The sequence below is a fragment of the Thamnophis sirtalis genome, unplaced genomic scaffold, assembly GCF_051295495.1.
Source record: "Thamnophis sirtalis isolate CommonGarterSnake01/CBP01778 unplaced genomic scaffold, rThaSir2_p1.2 scaffold_9, whole genome shotgun sequence".
NCBI lineage: Eukaryota > Metazoa > Chordata > Lepidosauria > Squamata > Natricidae > Thamnophis > Thamnophis sirtalis.
This window is the reverse complement of record NW_028261389.1, coordinates 15,653,106-15,675,307: the sequence shown is the minus strand read 5'-3', so window position 1 is coordinate 15,675,307 and position 22,202 is coordinate 15,653,106. Positions and strand designations below refer to the sequence as shown.

Genomic DNA, 22,202 nt, shown 5'->3' with positions numbered 1-22,202 from the left:
AGATAACTCAAGCCAGCCTTTCCTCTCCAAAGTTTTTCTGGACTATTTTATTTTTATTACTGATTTTGTTTTTGCTTAATTGTTTCAGTCTCCTTTCACTTCTCTCCTGCTGTCCTGTCTTCTCCTGTCCTGTTTTCAGGACAAGGGAAGCATCTATTCTACAGAATGGGGAATAGCCTAGCTGTGTTCCTCCAGATTTCTAGTTTGCAGTTAGATTGTCCCTAGAAGATATAGCCAAAGATAGTAGATGCTTGAAGGTATACTTCAACAGTACTGGGAATATCCTACGTTGCTTTACGCCTACAGTAGAGTAGTGTTTAAGGCTCTGGTGGGTATTTATTTAGATGGCCATCATCAATATCATTAAATTGCAGAATGCTGTTTTCCTCACACTTCATTTCTACAAACTCTGACGATGTTAACTGACAAGATAATTTGCTTATCTTGTTCTAAACCTCCTACAATGTTTGCTGAAATTTTAAGTTTGCCAAATCTGGAACCCTGGCAATTCACAATCGGTGCAGGCATCATTGCAGCCTTAATTCAGAAGACAAAAAGTCTTTGCTCTATTGTGTGTCAATTTAGAATAATAATTAACTGCATCCAGATGGCATGCTTCCATTGGGTTACGTGCCCCTTTTGCAATCAGCCCTCAGAGCAAAAACACGCCTACGGAGCTGTCACACAAAATATCCTTGGGATTGGTTAGATAAGCAGCTTCCTTCTTAAGAGTCGGGTTGCTGCAAAAAAACCCGATGTGGTCACTCTTTTGAAACATTTCAGTTAAGCTCCTTTTCCCCTACTTCTGTGGAATAGGCTGCTCAGGATTGCAGTAGTTGGCCAAGAGGATAGGGGGAAACTGAGCCATTTTTTTTATCTCCGAAATCCTTGCAATAAGGCTGTTGAGCCAAGTTAATTACAGTGGGTGAAAAGGGGGAGCCACATTTTAGCTAACTGCCATAAAGTTTTTAAGTTTCTGCATGGCTGAGATCTTGCTCTCTGTCTCTCAAAACAGTGGTTCTCCACATGTGCAGGTGAGAAATTAAAACTTTCAAAACTTGTATTATTTTTTAAAAAGTATTTTAAAGCCTGGTAAAGCTGTTTTAAATGAGTAAGGAGCATGTTCCCGTACTCTATCGGTGCATTTTAATAAGGGTAAAATTCCATAGGTCAGACCCAAAGGGAAGAAATTCTCTTAGATGGTGTTTGTAGGGCAGGTATGAAAAAGCCATGAAGAGTTTGCAGTTGCGTGATTCTTCTTCAACTTTTTTTTTAAAAAAAAGAAAAGTGTTAGGTATAGTACTTGATAGCAAAGCTCACTGCAGCTTGCAAACTCTTAAAGGGTGTAAAGACAATACTGTTATGGTTAATTGTTGTCTTACCAAATGCAGCTAGATGCAAGGGAAAAAATAATGTTGCCTGATATGAATTACTGTAGCTATAAAGGTTGGTTCATTCTACAAAGACCTTTGTTTCCATAGATTCTAGAATCCTGCTTGTCTCTTTCCAGTTCCCCAGCAGTATGTTCCAGGTGGATGCACTTCATTTCCAAGGTCCGATGAAATGTTTCAATGAAGCCTGTGCATTACACCGGAGGCACAAGAACACTCTGTTCATTCTCTTACCACCTGAGATGCAGAACAGAGGTCTATTAGTTGATGAAAAAAGGGAGAGAGAGGGCCTACCATTGTAATTTGCTGCTACTTCGCTGTTTGGAGGAGGGGCACATTTTCCTCACTCTTCATAGAGCTATTAAAGAATAGGGCAATGGGAACATGCACCATGGGAAGAGTCATAGGACCATCTCTGTTTAGCTCAGAGGTCTTCAAACAAAACGGTTAACCATCACTGTCCTATAGTATTGTCCTCGATATAGTTCCTCTATCTCCTCTTTTAGATTTTAAACTGTCTGCTACAGTCAAAGGATCACATATCATGCTATGGAAGTTCTACTTTGTAATTGTAGAATACATAAAAGTCTCAAGTCGTATTTTGGGATTTGGTATTAAGCATTTGTTTCCTGAAAGAAAAATATACATTAAGCTCTCTGAAGTTGTATGTATATTAGGCTCTGTTATTAATGATTCTAAAACCAGAGAGTTGTCTAAAGATTTATACTAATTACACAGAAGTGATGTGTGTTCCAACACCTGGTTTATTAAAAGAACCAGGTGAGGTTGTTTAGGACTTTGACTAACGCAAACCAATGACCCTAATCCCACAGCCGTTTAAAACCTTGTTTTTTTTCACCGTTTTTCTTTCATTTTCTTTTCATGCACTCTTCATTCTTATAGGAAATGAAGAAAGAGAGCAGGGAACTACTTAATTATATTTAAATGTGCTTTTCTCAGATCGTTTGTAAAATTATATATCAACTAATATGGAAGGGAGAGTCATATTTTAACTTCTCCCTTTCTATAATTTCTATTCAAATGTTCCCCTTTTCTTATCTTTTAAATTCTTAATCTGTCAACTAACTGCAGTGCAGTGCAGTGATGCTATAATGCAAGGATCTGTTAAAATAATTTTTTCCTGATCGGACACTCTGTACTTTGATAAGGAATCTAGGAATTCTATCAGCAGTTTTGAAGTCATAGCACATTAACTTGTTTTTGTTTGTTTGTTTGTTTGTTTCTGATTTATTATAGTTAGCAAAGCAATGTTCTTACGGTTCCTTGCAGCATCAGGAAATTCTAAATACAAGCTCTAAATAAAAGCCCCAATAATACAAAGAAATCTTGGAGAAAAGATCTAGGTGTTTTATTATTCTGTGGTCATTTATCCCAGTTTAATTATCTGCTCTGCTGAATGGGGGTTTGCAGGCAAGTCTGCTTTTGAAAATATGTAGTGCCATCTGCTTCACAGTTAAGAGTTTGTTTCTGTATAAGAGTATTCATTGTAAAGTCCATTTACAAGTAACTCAATACACGGAAAAGAAGAAATACAAATGCAGGGATGCACACAGTAATGGGTTCTGGATCCCATTCCAACTGGTACAGTTGGAAAGGGCCCAGCGGCGTTCACATGGACACGCGCCGCGTGCATGTGCATCTTACAGTCCAGTGACGCCTCTGCGATCCTCCAGCTGCATGGTGGAGCATCACGCAGGTGCTGTACGGGCCATGCTTGGAAGCACCGAGGACTTTAAAGACAGGTAAGGAGCGCAAGCGGGCGGGTGGGCTCTCTGGAGCATTATACCAAAACGGTACCCGTTGTTCCAGGCAGGCTCCGGTACAACTGTACCGGGGCATACCGCCTACAACCCACCACTGGATGCACATCAACTTATGCTTTGCAAGCAAAAGAATCAAGACCCAATATCCAGCATTCTCTACCTTAACTGTCTCTGAATAGGAAAGACCGAGGTGGCGCAGTGGTTAAATGCAGCACTGCAGGCTACTGCTAGATCAGCAGTTCAGCGGTTCAAATCTCACCGGCTCAGGGTTGACTCAGCCTTCCATCCTTCCGAGGTGGGTAAAATGAGGACCCAGATTGTTGGGGGCAATATGCTGACTCTCTGTAAACCGCTTAGAGAGGGCTGAAAGCCCTATGAAGCGGTATATAAGTCTACTGCTATTGCTATTGCTATTGCTATGACTTAAGGAATCCTTGCCAGTTAGAATACCACAAAGTGAACCAATTCAGCATCAGGCAACTTTACAGGTAGTCCTCAAATTATGACCACAGTTGAGCCCAAAATTTATGCTGCTAAATGAGAACTTTGTGAAGTGAGTTTTGCCCCATTTTATAACTTTTCTTGACACCTTTGCTAAGGGAATCACCGCAGTTGTTAAATTAGTAACACGGTTGTTAAGTGAGTCTGGCTTCCTCGTTGACTTTGCTTGTCACAAAAAGTGATGACCTGACCCCTGAGACACTGCAATCGTCATAAATATGAGTCAGTTGTCAAGCAACCAAATGTCTTATTGCAGGACCATAGGGAAGCTGCAACGATCATAAGTGTGAGAAATGGTCATAAGTTTTTTCAGCACTGTTGTAACTTCAAGCGGTCACTAAGAGAGCTGTTGTAAGTCAACCGCTGCATCTTGGAATTAGACAAGAACAACCTCTCTAAAAAGTTTTAAGATTGTTTTTTTTTTTTTTAAATGATTCCTGGATGCTGTAGCCAAATATTGGATTGCTATAAGCAACAAGCACTTTTACCTTCTTTGCTCCTAGGTAAGAAAGAAGTGCTTATGAATCCATTAACAGCGATTGGATTTTTGCAAGAGCAAAAAGTACAGGTAGCCCTTGCCTCATGAGAAACAACTGCAGGGAGGGAGGGGGAGAGAGAGAGAGAATCAAAAAGCCCTCTGCGTTTTAAGTAAATAATAAAATTCAATGGATAGGTATTCATATCCTGCCAACTGATCTGTTATATCACTCAGTATTGACTTTACCACCCATCCATTGCAAAGCATTTTCTAAGGCACAGCAACACTTTTATCAAGTTTCCACATGCCCACTGCCCTCTAAAATTGAGAAGCTCTACACACACACACACACACACACACACACACACACACACACCAGGCAAATGTGTTTTTTTTTTCTGTTTTGGCTTAATAATATTATAGGGTGTTCTTGGTGCAAGGTATCTATTGCAGTTAAGGCACTGGCTGGCTCACATATTTAATCAGATCAATTAAAACTCTCATGTTCTGTGAATTTGCACCAAGTACTAAATTTGATTAATTTCAACCTTGTCTTACTTTTTATGGCATCATATTTTGGGGCATAATTCCAGCCTGTTTGGTTAATTTATGTCTGTCTGGGCGTATTGTGTAAACCAAGAAAACGTAATAATTCGGAATTTAATCGGGGTCAGTCACCAGGACCAGAGGTTGAGTCTTCAAGCTTTCGGACTCATGACTGACCCAGACTGCATTATGCAACATTATCCTGGGACACGTACATTTGCCTTCATTCCGGTAATAATTCGGTAATGCCCAATGGTACCATATTACACAAACTGAGCCAGCATGTTATAATGGTTGTTCTGTCTTCAAATCTGTATTCCTCAAAAAAAAAAAAAACCAAACCCCAGTAACTTTGAATATCTAGCTATCTTTTTATGGTATATTCATACTCCTATTTTAAAATAGGGGCACAATGGCTCAGTGGTTAAAGATACTGAGCTTCTTGTCAGCTGGAGAACATCCCAACATGAATATGCAACTTGAGTTGGGCCTCCCACGCTTCCAACATCTGTTGTGCCCCACTGGACAGAGTCGGACAGTGAGGAGGTTGGGTGAGGAACATGGGTGAGGCCTGGAGGTTGTGGAAAGCTCAGATGAACGCTCTGCATTGGAGGCAGAGAGGGAGTCAGACAGCAGTGAGGCAGAACAACAGCTGGAGCCTGTTCCCAGTGCGCACATGCGCAGAGCCGTCAGAAAACAAGAACAACTAAAAAAGCAGGGTCTACTTAAGAGTAAAGCCACACCTTGGAGACGATTGGCCCCCTCCCATAGGAAACAAAAGAAGAAAGAATGGGGAGTGGGCTTTTGCAGGAAACAATTCGTTCATTCGGTCTGGAAAGCTCTGTTTGTGATTATAAGAGACTCTGTGCCAAGTTTTGCTTTGCCCTGTGTTACTTATCTTGCAGCACTCTAAACGAGATAAGGTGCGTGTGAATAAACATTCCTCTGAAAGACTGTTTGCTAAAGGCTTGCTGACTGTGAATGAAAGGAATTCACAGTCGTGTAAATAAAAGAGGTTTTGCTGGGAACAAGATGTTGCTTCTTGCTTTCTAAGGAAGCCTGAGTCAGAACAACATCCACCTGAGTGACCCCTGCACTCCTTACCCTACTACACTGCCTCTCTGCTAAAGCGCTGAAAATCCTTCTTGGAGTCTGGCTCACCCTGAATCTCTCGGAACTGCTGAAAGAGCTGCCTGCCAATGGATGTCAGCTCCTTCTGTTCGGGGAAGAAAACTCCTTTTACAGGGTGCAGGAGTAGAGCTCAAATACCCAGGATTTACCATATTTTTCCAAGTATAACATGCACCGGAGTATAAGACCCACCAAGATTTTGAAGAGGCAAATTAAAAAAAAAGTTTTTGCACTCTGCAGACCTCCCAAAAATGGCCTGTTTTTCACGAAAACAGGCCTGGTTCCCCCCCCCCCCCACAAAAAGGGCATGAATAGCCTTTAGGAGGGTTTCGCAGTGCTCCTGGGGGCTGGTGGGGGGGGGCAAAATGAAGCAAGAAACGGCCTGTTTTTCGCTCATTTGTGCCTTCCCCAGCCCCCAGGAACACTCTGAAAGCCTCCTAAAGGCAATGCACGGCCATTTTGGTGAAGAGGGCGGGGTTTCAGGAGGCCAAAAATGCTGTATTCAGTGTATAAGACGCACCCAGATCTTCACCCTCTCTTTTGAGGGAAAAAGGTGCGTCTTATACTCCAAAAAATACAGCAAGCTCTGTTTCTACACTCTGCAAGAGGATGTCAGACCTCCATGCAGATCTCCTTCAATGGATGTTCAGACCTCCAGGATCTCAGCTCTTTTCTCCTCCCTGCCAAAGTAGTTCAGCTCCTTTCCACTTGTGGAAGAGGGGGACACCTTTGGGTGGGCGCAGGAATGTTTTTTTGCCACCCTGCCAAAGGAGTCCAGCTCCCCTCAGCTGGCAGTTCTTTCAACAGACCCCAGAAACAAGAGGGAATCCTCTCAGCAAGTGGCAGCAGCTGCCAGCCTCCCCACTGACTTTCTGAGAAAGCTGCCTGAGAAGGATGCCAGTGACAATCGTGGGACGCTTGGCAACCTGTCATCAGTGCAAACAGTTGCCAAGCACCCGAATCGGCACTCATGTGAGCAAGGTGCAAGGCAGTGTGATATTTTACAACCGCCGGAAGTGCTTTAGAGGCGCTGAAGCAGCCTTCCCAAGATTGTTGTAATCGATCAGTTGTAAGTCAAGGACTTTCTGAAATAGATTATATTCATGCTGCGTACTTGTTTAAATTTTTAGGAAACAAGTAACTTTGAAGATTTTTAGTTCTTCTCCGAAAGATATTGAGACACACAGCAGGAGACAGAATAGGAATAGAATGGGATAGGGGTAGGGATAGGATTGGAATGGAATGGGATGGGATGGGATGGGATGGGATGGGATGGAATGGAATGGAATGGAATGGAATGGAATGGAATAGAATAGAATTCTTTATTGGCCAAGTGTGATTGGACACATAAGGAATTTGTCTTTGGTGCATATGCTCTCAGTGTACATAAATATATCAAGAATCATAAGATACAACACTTAGTGATAGTCAAAGGATACTAATAAGCAATCAAATCATACTAGGAAACAATAAAAATTTATAAATTGTAAAGATACAAGCAACATGGTTATAGACATAAGTAGAAAGAGATAGGTACTAGGAAAGAGATAGGTGTTAGGAAGGATGAGAAGAAGAATTGTAATATAGTCTTAGTAGGTAATTTACAGTGTTGTAGGAATTAGTTGTTTAGTAGAGTGATGGCATTCGTGAAAAAAAAAACTCCTTGTGTCTAGTTGTTCTAGTGTGCAGAGCCCTATAGCGTCGTTTTGAGGGTAGAAGTTGAAACAATTTGTGTCCAGGATGTGAGGGGTTTGTAGATATTTTCACAGCCCTCTTTTTGACTTGTGCAGTATACAGGTCCTCAATGGAAGGCAGGTTGGTAGCCATTGTTTTTTCTGCAGTTCTAATTAGCCCTTAAAGTTTGTGTCTGTCTTGTTGGGTTGTAGAACCAAACCAGACAATTATAGAGGTGCAGATGACAGACTTATAATTCCTCTGTAGAACTGAATCAGCAGCTCCTTAGGCAGTTTGAGCTTTCCGAGTTGGCACAGAAAGAACATTCTTTGTTGTGCTTTTTGGATGATGTTTTTGATGTTAGGCGTCCATTTTAAGTCTTGAGATATGATAGAACCTAGAAACTTGAAGGACTCTACTGTTGATATTGTGTTTTTCCTGTAGATACGGCGGGAACTACAACCATTTCTATGGTTTTGAGTGTATTTAGTTCAAGATTGTTCTGGTTAGTTGTTCATCCTCCCATCTGTATGGAGATTCATTGTTGTCTTGAATGAGACCAATCCCTGTTGTATCATCTGCAAATTTCAGTACAGCTATATGAGACAGCTAGATTCTGCCATCCTCTCTCCTTCACTTTTCCTCCAACCAGGCCAAAAGCAGCTTCCTGAACCACATTGTACTCAGTTACAGCTAACCAAGGAACCTCCGTGGAACAGGAAGCTAGACAAACTATCGTAGTGGTTAATCTCCTTGCGTTTGTGCCTAGACTCACGTTTATGGCTTTGTAATTTACATTTCACTCATACGTTTTGTCCTTTGAAAACAAAGCTTTTGCTTACCATTTTGTCTTTTCCCCCCTCGTTTCAGGATTCTGGCAAAGATGGGGATGACAATTCAACTCAGGAAGATGAGGGCTTTATGGGAATGCTGCCTCTCCTCCAAGCCCACCATGCAATGGAGAGAATGGAAGAATTTGTATGCAAGGTAAGATGTTGCAAAGCCAAGGGAGGGGCATCATGCACTGGTGAGCTTTTACAGAGTTTGTGGGTCCCCGTGGCTAGCAGTGCATGCCCTCCTGGCAACAAAGAGGCAAGGCACGCAGTGGGTGGCCATCCACAAACCGCCGTCACCTCTGTGGTTACTTCGGTTTCGGTGGGTGTATCTTCAGATCTCATGCCTCCCATAATTGGATAAATTAGAAAGCTTAATATGAGGTGGATTACAAGTGGAAATGCGGGATTAAACATGTGGTACCACTGTCGAATCTCCTTTTAGAAACATCTGCAGAAGTCCAAGCAGAATAATGCTCTGTGCTTCCCATGTTTCTGGGTCACAGGACTTTCATTTACAAGGTCACATTTCTCCCCCTCTCCCCCTTTCCTTTAGAAATCCTTGCAAATCTTTTCGAATTACCATATGCCCCTTTTGTATTGGAATCTCATTGTCTCCGCGGTACAAAAAAATAAAGTCCAAATTCTATTGAATCGCTATCTTGGGCAAAGCTATTGTATCATTCTGGGAGCATTGCTTGTCTATTTAAAAGGGGACAGGTCATACTAGGTAGCAGCCTAAATACAATGCGGCTATTAATTTGAGAAATAAGACAATAGAAGAATGTTGTCCTTCTTTTGCAACTTCTGTATCTGCGTCAGTGGAACGAGAGATTTAGCAACCTAGTTATCTAACACACATTGTATTAAAATATAATCCCATTGTAGAAATGTAGCAGAGGAATCTGCTTCTTATTTTTTATCCTGTATCGGAACTGTTTCAAACATTATAGTATATTTGATTCCTGTTTGGGAGGATCGACTTTTGTGTTTATTGAATAAACGGGATGTATTAGGTTAGGAGGGGTCCAAACTTGGGAACTTTAAGATTTGTGGACTTCAACTCCCAGAAGGAATTCTGGGAGTTGAAATCCACAAGTCTTAAAGTTCCCAAGTTTGGACACCCTTGTATTAGGTTGTCATTGCTTTCATGCATTATGTGTACCTCAGGTGAACTATGATAGAGATTTGTAACCCAGAGAGATATCTGCATGATATATCTATACATGCTTATTTCTTCATACATCTATACATGCTTATTTCTTCATTCCTGTTTTTAATCACCTGCCAGATGGCTATTGTGAAAGAACATTTTCTTATGGGAAAGGATTTCACACTAAGCTAACATCCTAGCCATTGTTGCAGCACATGCCTTATGCATCGGTTCAAGAAATAATACATATTTTCAAAATTTGCATATCATCCACCCACTGCGTGCTCTTGAGCAATTTTAGAAGAAAGCATGTGGAGTAGTAGGGCTCGGTTTTGAGGGTAGCAATAGCAGTCGCCCTTAAGATTTACATACCGCTTTACAGTGCTTTCCAGCCCTCTCTAAGCGGTTTACAGAGTCAGCCTTTTGCCCCCAACAATCTGGGTCCTCATTTTACCCACCTCGGAAGGATGGAAGACCGAGTCAACCTCGAGCCGGTGAGATTCGAACTGCCAAATTCCAGGCAGTCAGCAGAAGTAGCCTGCAGTGCTGCACTCTAACCACTGCGCCACCGGGGCTCATAGTAGTTGTCTTCTTTTCGATATAGCTCAACTAGTGAGGAATCCTAATCATCCCGTTTTCTAATTCCACATAGAAAATCAAAAGCACATATATAAATGCAACATATATGTCAATTTCCTGTAGCTCTGTGCCATCACACCATGATCCAGAGTGTAACTTCATATTACTTCCTTCAGGTATGGGAGGGCCGATGGCGTGTCATTCCCTTCGACGTCTTGCCTGATTGGTTAAAAGACAACGACTACCTGTTGCATGGGCACCGGCCACCCATGCCTTCTTTCCGGGCTTGCTTTAAAAGCATTTTCAGAATACACACAGAGACAGGCAACATCTGGACGCATCTACTAGGTATGGAAACATTGAAACTCTTCTTACAGTTCCTATTGGAATAGGAATGAAAGGAATGGAATGTGCCACTCCGGTAATTCTATTCGAACAAATAGTTTTGATCCAGCAGTAATTTTTGTTGACTTCTTCGATCCTAGGTAGAGGCAGATATTTCTCTCTCTGGGCACGCTGAGAATATATCTGCTGAAACAAACTCCGCATTGGCAACAGGAAAGGCATCTGGCCAGTAAACACTCGGCTTCATTCAGTTGCCCAGACTCCCCTGCCCCCACCGCCCGCAAGGGATTACGGGGTTGTTAAAAGAGAATGGTTAATTTTTGTTGACTTGAACCTGATATTCTGATACAGCTCAGCTAGCAAGTTGTAATATGCTCTTCTGCCCAGCTGTGGCTGGTAACAATTTGCAGATTGCTGTTGACCTGCCTGATTGCCACTGTTGATCTGCTAGATCAGGTGGCACGCAGAGCCCTCTCTGCGGGCACACGAGCTGTCGCCCTCACTCAGCTCTTCCATGTGTGCACATGTACCTCTTGCCGGCCAGCTAGCCCATTTTTGCTCCCAGGAAGGGGCAGGGAGGCCTAGTAGGCCCAAAATGGAACATGGGGGGGGGGTTAATGCGCCCCCATGGCCCATTTTTTCTCCCAGGAGGCTGCAGAGAGGCCTACTAGGCACAAAACGGTGGGCGGGGGGGAACCCGGGGGGTGCATGCACATGCGCAGAGGGCTGGGGCGCAGGGTCTGTTGCACACGCATTGCATTATGGGTGCTTTTGGCACGTGACGACAAAAAGGTTAGCCATCAAATGTGCTAGATGCATATGAATGGTGGCACTCAATTTTAATTAAGATCACCCTACCTTTTTCTGCGATAACCATCCAACCTGTGCATTATAGGGCTCCTTTAACAAGCTTGAGTTACAATGTCAAACTAAAGGTGGTTTCTTTCTTTAACTATCAGTATTGTCCCATTGCATCAGCTGAGTTTGTTTCCCTTGGGAGATGTCTTGCATTCATTAAAGCTGCTGAATCAGGATTTCTGGCTCCAGGCTTTGACATGGGCTCTCTGAGTTGCAGTGATGGAGACCAACATTATCCTTTGCAACTCTCTGGGTTGCCTTTGAAAGTCCCTTAATTACCTTTGCTTCCTTTACCGTTGGGACTAATGTTCAGCTAGCAATTACCTTGAAGTGCCATTGCAGTCAGAATATAGCACTGATCTGGAACAAAACTTGTTTTGCTGACATTTTAAAAAGTATGTAAATTGCAGCTGTTTTACTTGGCAGGTTCTGCTTGAGTCAAAGTACATCTGCCCCAAGCCTTAGTGGCTCACTGATCATATGTGTGTGTCAATGCCACTTCTAGTGTGCGTAATTATACTAAGCTGGACCCAGCTCTGGCTTTGATCCCTTGTTTTGTTGGGACTTCATAATCCTGCTAAAATGTTTCATGCAGCAAGAGTAACCCTGAAATAAGAAGGGAGGACTGTAATCAGGTATTAGTGTGGGAGAGCCAGAAATTCTAGTAGGATAGACTTGAAAATCTGGAAGGAGCAGTTAGGAACGTATTGGGGAATGTTAGCAAACCTTTGCCTCTTGTCAGAAAAGAAGCCAACGGAAAGTAGATCAACCATTAGCTGGAATATGCACAGCCATAAAGTGGATGATTTAGGGGCAATATTTTGTGGTTATGCCCCCTTTGCCCGTCTTCTAACACCCATGTCTTCCTTTGTCTAGGATGTGTGTTCTTTCTGTGTTTGGGGATCTTCTACATGTTCCGGCCAAATATGTCCTTTGTAGCACCCGTTCAGGAGAAGGTGGTGGTTGGAGTGTTCTTCTTGGGAGCCATCCTTTGCCTTTCCTTCTCATGGCTTTTTCACACAGTTTACTGCCACTCGGAAGGCGTTTCCAGGCTCTTCTCCAAGTAAGCATTTGAATGAATCAACCATGAGCTTAAAACTCCTTAGTTTGCCTGATTTGACATATGGGCAACATGGGTCAATGTATATAAACGTTTTTGAAAAAATGGTAGTGCATTGTGTGTACATAGGGAGTCCTGCAATAGCACTTAGACTTATATACCACTTCACAGTGCTTTACAGCCCTCTCTAAGCGGTTTATAGAGTCAGCCTATTGCCCCCCCAACAATCTGGCTCCTCATTTTACCCACCTCGGAAGGACGGAAGGCTGAGCCAACCTTGAACCTAGTGAGATTTGAACTGCCAAATTACATGCAGCTGTAATGGGCAAGCTCCATTATGATCACATCTCGAAGGCTACCTGTACTGAATTTCTTAGGGCTAGATGGGAAATAAGGGAACCTTCACAAGCTGAGACAGTTTTCCTGTTTGGGAAAGTTTGCAAAAGTTTTGTTTCAGTGAGCAATGCACTATATATGTCTTACGTTTCAAGTTTACAAGCCAGGTGAATACAGATCTCCAGAATTGTTCTTTCCTATACTTTTACCAGTATCCAGAATTTATTTTCAGAATGTAATTATATTACAAATGAGATCAGGCGTGGTTCTTACTGCTTATAAAATTAAGTGCGTCAGCACCATGAAAGGTGCGTGATCAAGGAGCAGGCAAGGATGTTAGAGGATGTGGAGTTCTCTACAAATGACATTTCTCCCCCCCCCCCTTCCTTTGTTTTAGGCTGGACTATTCTGGGATTGCTCTTCTCATTATGGGCAGTTTCGTCCCGTGGCTTTACTATTCTTTTTACTGCAACCCTCAGCCCTGTTTCATCTATCTGATTGTCATCTGCGTCCTGGGCATTGCAGCCATCATAGTTTCACAGTGGGATATGTTTGCAACCCCTCAATATCGAGGAGTACGAGCAGGTGAGTTTCCTAGAATGTTCTTTGCAACCCGTCGTATGTCTGAGGTGGAATGAGATATTGAACTCGCATAAATGACACCGTCCCCTTTGAAATTGCATGATGGCAATTGTCACTTAGATTTGCATAATGTAACATTCCAAGCATCTCTCTTTCTGTAGTAGAAGGCCTCGTGACAACGTTAAAACAGATCTGTTAACAGCCCATGAATACCACTTCATACACATATAAAGTGTTACCAGTTCCTAATCTTATATTTTGGGGTGTATGTACAGGTGAAACTCGAAAAATTAGAATATCATGCAAAAGTTCATTTATTTCAGTAATACGACTTAAAAGGTGAAACTAATATATGAGATAAGACTCATTACATGCAAAGCAAGAGAGTTCAAGCCGTGATTTGTCATAATTGTGATGATTATGGCGTACAGCTCATGAAAACCCCAAATCCACCATCTCAGAAAATTAGAATATTACATGCAATCAATAAAACAAGGATTGTACATAGAACAATATCGGACCTCTGAAAAGTATAAGCATGCATATGTACTCAGTACTTGGTTTGGGCTCCTTTTGCAGCAATTACTGCCTCAATGCGGCATGGCATGGAAGCTATCAGCCTGTGGCACATAGATTCTCTATGGGGTTCAGGTCAGGCGAGTTTGCTGGCCAATCAAGCACAGTAATTCCACGGTCATTGAACCAGGTTTTGGTGCTTTTGGCAGTGTGGGCAGCTGGAAAATGAAGTCAGCATCCCCATAAAGCTCGTCTGCGGAAGGAAGCATGAAGTGCTCCAAAATCTCCTGGTAGACGGCTGCGTTGACCCTGGTCTTAATGAAGCACAGTGGTCCAAAGTCCTGTTGTTCAGTGGTCCAAAGTCCTCTTTACTGAGGAGAGCAACTTTTGCATCTCATTTGGAAACCAAGGACCCAAAGTATGGAGGAAGAATGGAGAGGCACACACTGCAAGATGCTTGAAGTCCAGTGTGAAGTTTCCACAGTCTGTGTTGATTTGGGGAGCCATGTCATCTGCTGGTGTTGGTCCACTGTGCTTCATTAATTCCAGGGTCAACACAGCCGTCTACCAGGAGATTTTGGAGCACTTCATGCTTTCTTCCACAGACAAGCTTTATGGGGATGCTGACTTCATTTTCCAGCAGGACTTGGCACCTGCCCACAGCACCAAAACCTGGTTCAATGACCGTGGGATTCCTGTGCTTGATTGGCCAGCAAACTCGCCTGACCTGAACCCCATAGAGAATCTATGGGGCATTGCCAAGAGAAAGATGAGAGACAGGAGACCGAACAATGCAGAAGAGCTGAAGGCCGCTATTGAAGCATCCTGGTCTTCCATAACACCTCAGCAGTGCCACAGGCTGATAGCTTCCATGCCACACCGCATTGAGGCAGTAATTGCTGCAAAAGGGTCCCAAACCAAGTACTGAGTACATATGCATGCTTATACTTTTCAGAGGTCCGATATCGTTCTATGTAGAATCCTTGTTTTATTGATTGCATGTAATATTCTAATTTTCTGAGATGGTGGATTTGGGGTTTTCATGAGCTGTACGCCATAATCATCACAATTATGACAAATCACGGCTTGAACTCTCTTGCTTTGCATGTAATGAGTCTTATCTCATATATTAGTTTCACCTTTTAAGTCGCATTACTGAAATAAATGAACTTTTGCACAATATTCTGATTTTTCGAGTTTCACCTGTAGATTAAACCCAACTCCCAAACATGAAATGTTAGCTGTGGATAAAGCTGTCAAATTGGCTACTCTTTGCAAACATTTAAGCCAGAATATATTTGTTTCTGAAAATATCACAAGATTGTTTTCCCTGCCTCGTGTGTTCTAGTTGTACCATTATTCAGCATTGTGTTTGTGGGCCTGTAAGCTAAGAAACTTAGCCATTGATGTCCAGCCTATCTGATGAATAGGACAGGTGAAAGCCTGCCTAACAAATGGGCATAATTTTCTAGCACTGTCTGAATGGTGAATTACACTAGATGTGAGATATTTAGATTTAAGACACTTTATGTAAAAATTCCACAGGCTCAGCAAAAATACTAGCTGGTGATTTTGGGGTGAGTCTTTGGGGTATTAAGACTAAAATTAAATGTATGCAATTTTGAAAAGAGAAAGTGAGTTATTGCATTAAAGTTATGATTGGTTACCTTAATTTTAAGAGGTGTTTATAATAAAATTATGCTCATGAAGTGATTTTGGACTTGGTATTTTTAGATATTTAGACTTGTGTGCAGCATTGGGTACAGGCTACATTTACACGAAACACAAAAATAAGTTTAGTACTGTTTACCAAAGGAAAAAAATTGTCAAAAATTACTTAATGTTATGAATTATAAAGGTGGTGTATTTTTTTTGGGGGGGGGGAGAGTGTGTTGCAGTAGAATGCTTTTGGTTCAGTAGCAAAGCAGGTTTTGTTGGTAGTTAATCATGTAAGTTAATATAAATTAATACCACGTTTCCACGTCTTTTGACCCCGAAATAAGCACTTGGCCTTATTTTCAGGGAGGTCTTACAATTTTTGAGGTGCAGGAGGTGGCGAGCGTGGTCACCTCATGGCTGCTGCTGTGTTGCAATATTTTCGGGGTGGTATTATTTTCAGGGGAGGGATTATTTTAGTGCATGGGCTCAAAAGCCCGATTGGGTTTACTATCCGGGGAGGTCTTATTTTCAGGGGAACAGGGTACTTTCACCACAATGGCAGAGGATATGGCAGCTCAGGGCTTCTGGATTTCTTTCTATTTGAGTAGGTAACGATAAACCATGGTTGGCTTTCCTCTCTTAGTGATGGCAGACAGAAAAGTACTCTTCTAATGGAAGTTATAACCGGAAGAACCACTTTATAGGTAGTCCTCAACGTATGACTTAGTGACCATTTGAAGTTATGAAGGAATCCCCCCCCCCCCAAATAATAATAATACGTATTTACAATCTAGATTCAAAGTTCTGACTGCCAAGTGCCCCCCCTCCCCTGATCACATGATTGATTGGTTGTATTCTGTGGTCAACATGACTGCAATCTTTTTTCCTTTTTTTGCTGGGAATCAGCATTTACTTAAAGTTTCTTGAAAAAACTGCCCATTGGGGACAGTGGATTCATTTTAACAACTGTGGCATTTATTTAACAACCGGGATTTGCTTAAATGGCAACAGAAAAGTTTTAAAAGTGGATCAGCCACACAAGGACCCTTTTAACAGCCAGCACAACCTAACGACTGGGCTCAATTACGGTCGTAAGTCAAGGACTACTTGTAATTAATTGGAACAGTTAGTCCTATCGGTTGATGAAAGCCAAGGGGGTCTCCAACTTTGGCAACTTTAAGACTGGCGGACTTCAACTCCCAGGATTCCCCAGCTAGCAAAAGCCAAGGTTGGAGACCCCTGCTTTAGACAATAAAGAGCTTTGGTGTTTTTTCTTTCGAGACCCTGAGTTTTAACCCTATGATCTCATTTTTTGCCCTGGTTCACTTTATATGCAAGGTTGACTCTGATACCCTTCCTTTGTCTCCTAGGAGTGTTCCTGGCCCTGGGCCTTAGTGGCGTGATCCCCACCCTGCACTTTGTCATCTCGGAAGGGCTCCTCAAGGCTGCCACCATGGGTCAGATTGGGTGGCTGGCCCTCATGGCCTGTTTGTACATCACTGGCGCTGGCTTGTACGCTGCTCGTATCCCGGAGAGATTTTTCCCGGGCAAATGTGACATCTGGGTAAGTTATAGCTATGGACTGTCAGGCATCTGCTGCTACATTGGAAGCTACATCACAGTTCCAGCAGGGCTTCTCTTTAGTTCTGTTGTGAAACAGGAGGTGGATTAGGCAGTTAAAAGCCACAGCAACTAGCAAATTCATTGGCTTTCCAGAAATGGGAGGAAAAAAACCTACTTGAACTATCTCAGTGTTTACTGTCAGAGACAGAGTGGCTATAGAAATGCAGCTTTTGGAAATAGCCATTCACAGCAAATTTGTCTTTCTCATTTTAAACCTCGAACAGGTGCAGTTGCCACTTGAGGCTTTACTGGGCTCAAGGACATGGAACAAGAGAATTTCCTAGCAGATAAATTGGTTTGTGCCAGGGGTGAAATGCTATCGGTTCGCCTGAACCGGTAGTAAAAAAAAATGTTTTAAAAAGTAAAAAAAAAGTTTGTCAGAACTTTTTAAAAACTTTTTTAAAGCATTTTTTTTACTATCTATTGGCCTGAACTGGTAGTAAACAAAAAGGTTAAAAAAAAAGTTTTAAAAAAGTTCCAACCATCATCTGTGCCACAATCAGCTGTGCCTGATTGTCTGTGAGGTTCCTGCTTGTTGCAGTGGCCATTTTGTGGGACGTCCAGCAGCTTTGACATTGTGTGTGAGTCAGTTGTGCAGCCACGCCCACCCAGTCACATGACCAAGCCACGCCCACAGAACCGGCAGGAAAAAGTTTTGAATTTCACCACTGGTTTGTCCCTTAGCAGGGATCCTTAATCCTGTTTGTAGGAGATTTGTAAGACTGCTGTTATCATTTGGTGCTTGTTCTGAAATATATATATATATATATATATATATATATATATATATATATATATATATATATATATATATATATATATATATATATATATATATATATATATATATTTCATTTTCTAATAGTACTCTTTTTAAAAAAAAAGTTTTTTATTTTTTCATTTTCATAACATATAATCACATGTATACTATTACATAGCCACCAACATATTGTATTATTAAATGTTTACATCAGTTCATCTTACCATCAACTCCCAAAAACAATTATTGGCTCTTCTGCTTTCCATATATTTGTACCTTATCCATCACTTTCTTCTCCATCTCTCCTCTCCCTCCCTCCCTCCTTTCTTCCCTCTGTCATCCTTCTCTACGTCCCCTTCCTCTCTCTCCTCTCTCCCCTTTCCATCCGTCATTTCTCTCCTCCTCTTCCCCCCCTTGCCCTTTCTCCTATCACTCTCTTCTTCCCTTACCTCTCTCCTCTTATTTCCCACTCTTCATCTCATTTACTTGGTGAATTTCAGCTTCTGAGCAAGCTCCATTTTATGTTGATGGTATTTATAATTCCTTTTCAATATACATATTTAATTTTAATATGTATTCTCCTTTTTTTAAAAAAAATGGAACAAAAAAGTATACATATATAGTCATTGTGCTTTTAATCCCCCCCTCCATATCTTGGATTAGATTACCCTTAATTGTCTATACATGGCAATCCTCGCTGTTCAATCTTTAATAGTACTCTTTTTTTCTTTCTCTCTCTGTTTTCCCCCCTTTCCTGTAGTTCCACTCCCATCAGCTCTTTCATATTTTCGTGGTGGCTGGTGCTTTTGTGCACTTCCATGGCGTTTCAAATCTTCAAGAGTTCCGTTTCACCGTCGGGGGAGGTTGCTCAGAGAACGAGATGGAGTAAAAATCCGTCGGCCCCTGTTGAGGATCATAACCAAAACTGAACCATGGGAGCAGTCCATCCACACTTTGCCTACAATAGTGTGGAAGCTTTGCAGGGAATCTTAAGTATAAGATGGGAGAAATATTCATACCTCAAACAATGGAGTGAATTGGTTCGGAAGACATGGACATTCTTAAATCTTAATTTATTCCTGGGATCTGCAACTGAAGCAAGAAAAAACAAAACCTTTTCTTAATCAGCTTACGTTCAATGCCATATTTATTTGTAGAAAATAAGAGAGGTTATCTTGGGGAAGAGCTTGGCAATTTTTTCTTTTTTCTTTTCTTTTTTTTTTTTTTAAAATCTAGCTTAATTAAGATTTGTATCTTGTTCAGGTAAATTGATTTTTAGATGCCCTTTTGGGAGAAAAAAATGTAAATAAGATTTCTAACTTTCTGTTTGATTAAAAAGTTTCTATAAATGTTTTAAAAATGGGGGGGGAGGGAGGGAGATGGATTTTTGTATTGGTTGCAACATGCAAGTACCACACACTGTTTCTATTTTGCACAAATTCTTAAACGTGCAAGAAAGCTAGGTGAAACTCCTGAAATCAGGCATCTGGATCCTGTAGATTCTTCCTAATTCTGGTGTGTACTGATTGGCTCGATCCAGGGGACCCAGCCCGCTGCCTACAAGGCCCCGAGAGCAAAGAAGAGTTGATTGATTGGCCTTTTCCAGAGGTGAAAGGGCGCCAAGGCCACGCCTTCTAAGCTCTCCTCTGGGGTGGTTTTTATAAAGATGCCTTCATTGGCCTTTTGCTACATTGGGGTTTGACGGCTTAAGGCACAATGTGGCATATATATCCTGACCTTTTTTTTGGGGGGGTGGGGGTGTCTCTCATCAGTGTTTCACCATTCTTTTGGGTGTGCTGTTTTGTTTATCCAAGTGCAATTGTTGGGTACCAACCTTCTAGGTGATCTGGCCTGAGGTAGAAGTGGTCTCATGGGGGGGGGGGGGGGAATAGGAAGAACACACAAGAAAGAATTTTTTTTGTTTTTAAATCTAAGAAGAAGACTGGCTGTCTATGTGTTAATCCGTTATGGTGTGTGTGTGTGTGTGTGTGTGTGTGTTGCTGAGTGACAGTAACACCACAGTAGTCTGTATTACATCCACTGAACTCTTGCGGGCTGCAATAGTGACACTGCCATTCTCTCCTCCCCCCCCTTTTCTTTTCTCCTGGGGCTTAAGACAATACTGTGCACTATTTTTAATCAGTGAAAAGCAAACGGACCCCCACAGGATAGACGTTTCCCTCTGCTTGTTAAAGTGCTTTGTGGCAAGAGAAAGTGGCCAGCGCTTTCAAAGGTTTCCCATTGAATGGACTGAGGCCAGGAGTGTTTGAAGAGGAGAGAGTTATGACACAACAGAAGCAGTCAACAGGAGGAGGGAGAAGAAGTATGCTTATTGTTGATGAGCAATATTGAAGCTAGAACACGGGTCCCTAAACTTAACAACTTTAAGACTTGTGGACTTCAACAGAAAAGCAGAGCTGGCTGGAGAATTCTGGGAGTTGAAGTCCACAAGTCTTAAAGTTGCCAAGTTTGAAGACCTCTAATCTAGAAAGAAATACCTGAGCAAAATGCAGGATTCCTAGACTAGCCATTGTCTCAACTAATGTAGCCTATAAGTGAAGTTATCAAGGATCGATTGTGGAGCAAAATCACTGGTGGTGGTTTTAAAACGTGACCTTTTTATAAAGGAAATCCTAGGTCTTCCCCTCAGCCCTTCTTCTGAAATGGATTCCTCTGAAGTATTTTAAACCTGCAGGAGGTGCTTAACTGATTCTTGTAGGCAAATCCAAATACAGATGTGTTCAGGAGAGGATCGGGAGACTAAAGACAGGTTAAAAAAAAAATGCAGCCTCACATATTTCAGTGTGTTGATCCCGAACTGAAAAAAACAAACAACAGAACAGTATTAACCGAATCCCTTCAACCAAACTGGGGAACCAGTGACCAGAAACTTTGGAGTTTTGTGTTTATGGAATCGGCTGGTAAAAGGACAGCTTTACCTAAGGTGGGGAAGTGGTAATACATATCACACCCAGGCTCACCTGTTTGAGAAGCACTTTTACAGGTGTATCTCTATATATACCAGCAGAGAATATATATATATATATCTCCCTACTCTGGATTATCCGTGCTCACTCTGAATGTGGCACTTGCAATCCAGTCCAAACAGCACAGAACTTGTATAGACGACCAGGCAACATTTTGCTGTCCTCAACACCCGATCTTCCCCCTTTGAAGATATTTTGTATCCCAATATGAAAACTGCATCGTTGTGCACTTTTTCGGTGGTGCTTGCTGAGACTTCCTCCCAGGTTGGCACCTGAACGCCTTACTCTCAGCAACTGGAGGTTCATTTTGCTTTCTTTTGGGGTGTGTGTGTGTGTGCGGGTGCGTGCAGGGTTCAGCATAGCGTAGTTGAGATATACAGCTCCCCCCATTAACTAGTGGCCTTGTTCAGTATTTTCATTTCCAATTGCTCACTGTTGGAGGCAACAAAGCACATCTTGGATTCTGAAGATTGGGGAGGGGTCTCCAGCCAATGGGGACCCCATTACTTGTTGTATTCTGAACTTCTAATAAAAAGAACAAATGTAAAGCAGGATTGGATTTTTGCTTTTAATACAATACAATAGCAGAGTTGGAAGGGACCTTGGAGGTCTTCTAGTCCAACCCCCTGCCTAGGCAGGAAACCCTATACCGTTTCAGACAAATAATTTTGCTGCTGTTGCTGCTCTTGTTGTTGTCTTTTTGTGCCAGTATAAATTTTCAGAGTAACCTCATTTGTAATGTAATACTCACATACACTCCCATGCAGCTAGTCCTCGACTTACGACACTCAGTCGTGACCTGAATTTCTATTGTAAGTTGTTGCGCTTGTGAGTCAGGCCCAATTTTGTGACCATTTTTTTATAGTGGTTATTAAGTGAATCCAGCTTCCCTAATGGGCGTTTCCTTTGCTGGAAATTGGCACACACACAAAAAGAAAAAGTTGCAAATTGTGGACGCATGGCTGCTGGGCGTTGCAGCTGGTGAATGTGAGCTGGTTGGCCAAGTGCCCAAATTGCGATCATGTGACTACAAGGGTGGTGTGACAATTATAAGTGCAAGCAGGGATTGTGGGCTGCTTTTTCCAAGGCCATCCAAATTTTGAGCCATCAAACAAAGGATCATAAGTCAAGGGCTCCCTGAATGTTATCAGGTAATTTAATCTGTGATGTGTTGAGCAGTTGGTTTAATATCAAAGGTAAATACTGAAAGTCTATGGAGAGTCTCAGCCATCCAGGTCCTGGTTGTTTTTTTCAAGAGGCAACTGGACTTTCTGGTTTTTCTTTGAAGACATTTCGCTTCTCATCCAAGAAGCTTCTTCAGTTTCTTCAGAACTGAAAAAGCACCTTTGAGGTACATATTGAAAGTTCTAGGGTAGGTTTCCCACCACTTAGGATTATTATTTGTT

At 42.0% G+C, this 22,202-nt stretch overlaps 1 protein-coding gene across 1 annotated transcript in view; it reads left to right on the top strand.

The window, feature by feature from the left end:
* ADIPOR2 (adiponectin receptor 2) overlaps positions 1-19,031 on the top strand; it is a 42,773-nt gene extending 23,742 nt beyond the window's left edge. Inside the window, exons 3-8 of the mRNA XM_014068470.2 lie at positions 8,376-8,492; positions 10,247-10,418; positions 12,150-12,336; positions 13,067-13,254; positions 16,797-16,990; positions 18,570-19,031. Coding sequence (XP_013923945.1) covers positions 8,376-8,492; positions 10,247-10,418; positions 12,150-12,336; positions 13,067-13,254; positions 16,797-16,990; positions 18,570-18,698 — 987 coding nt within the window. The 3' untranslated portion in view covers positions 18,699-19,031. The remainder of the gene's footprint in view (positions 1-8,375; positions 8,493-10,246; positions 10,419-12,149; positions 12,337-13,066; positions 13,255-16,796; positions 16,991-18,569) is intronic.
* Positions 19,032-22,202: the final 3,171 nt, after the last annotated feature.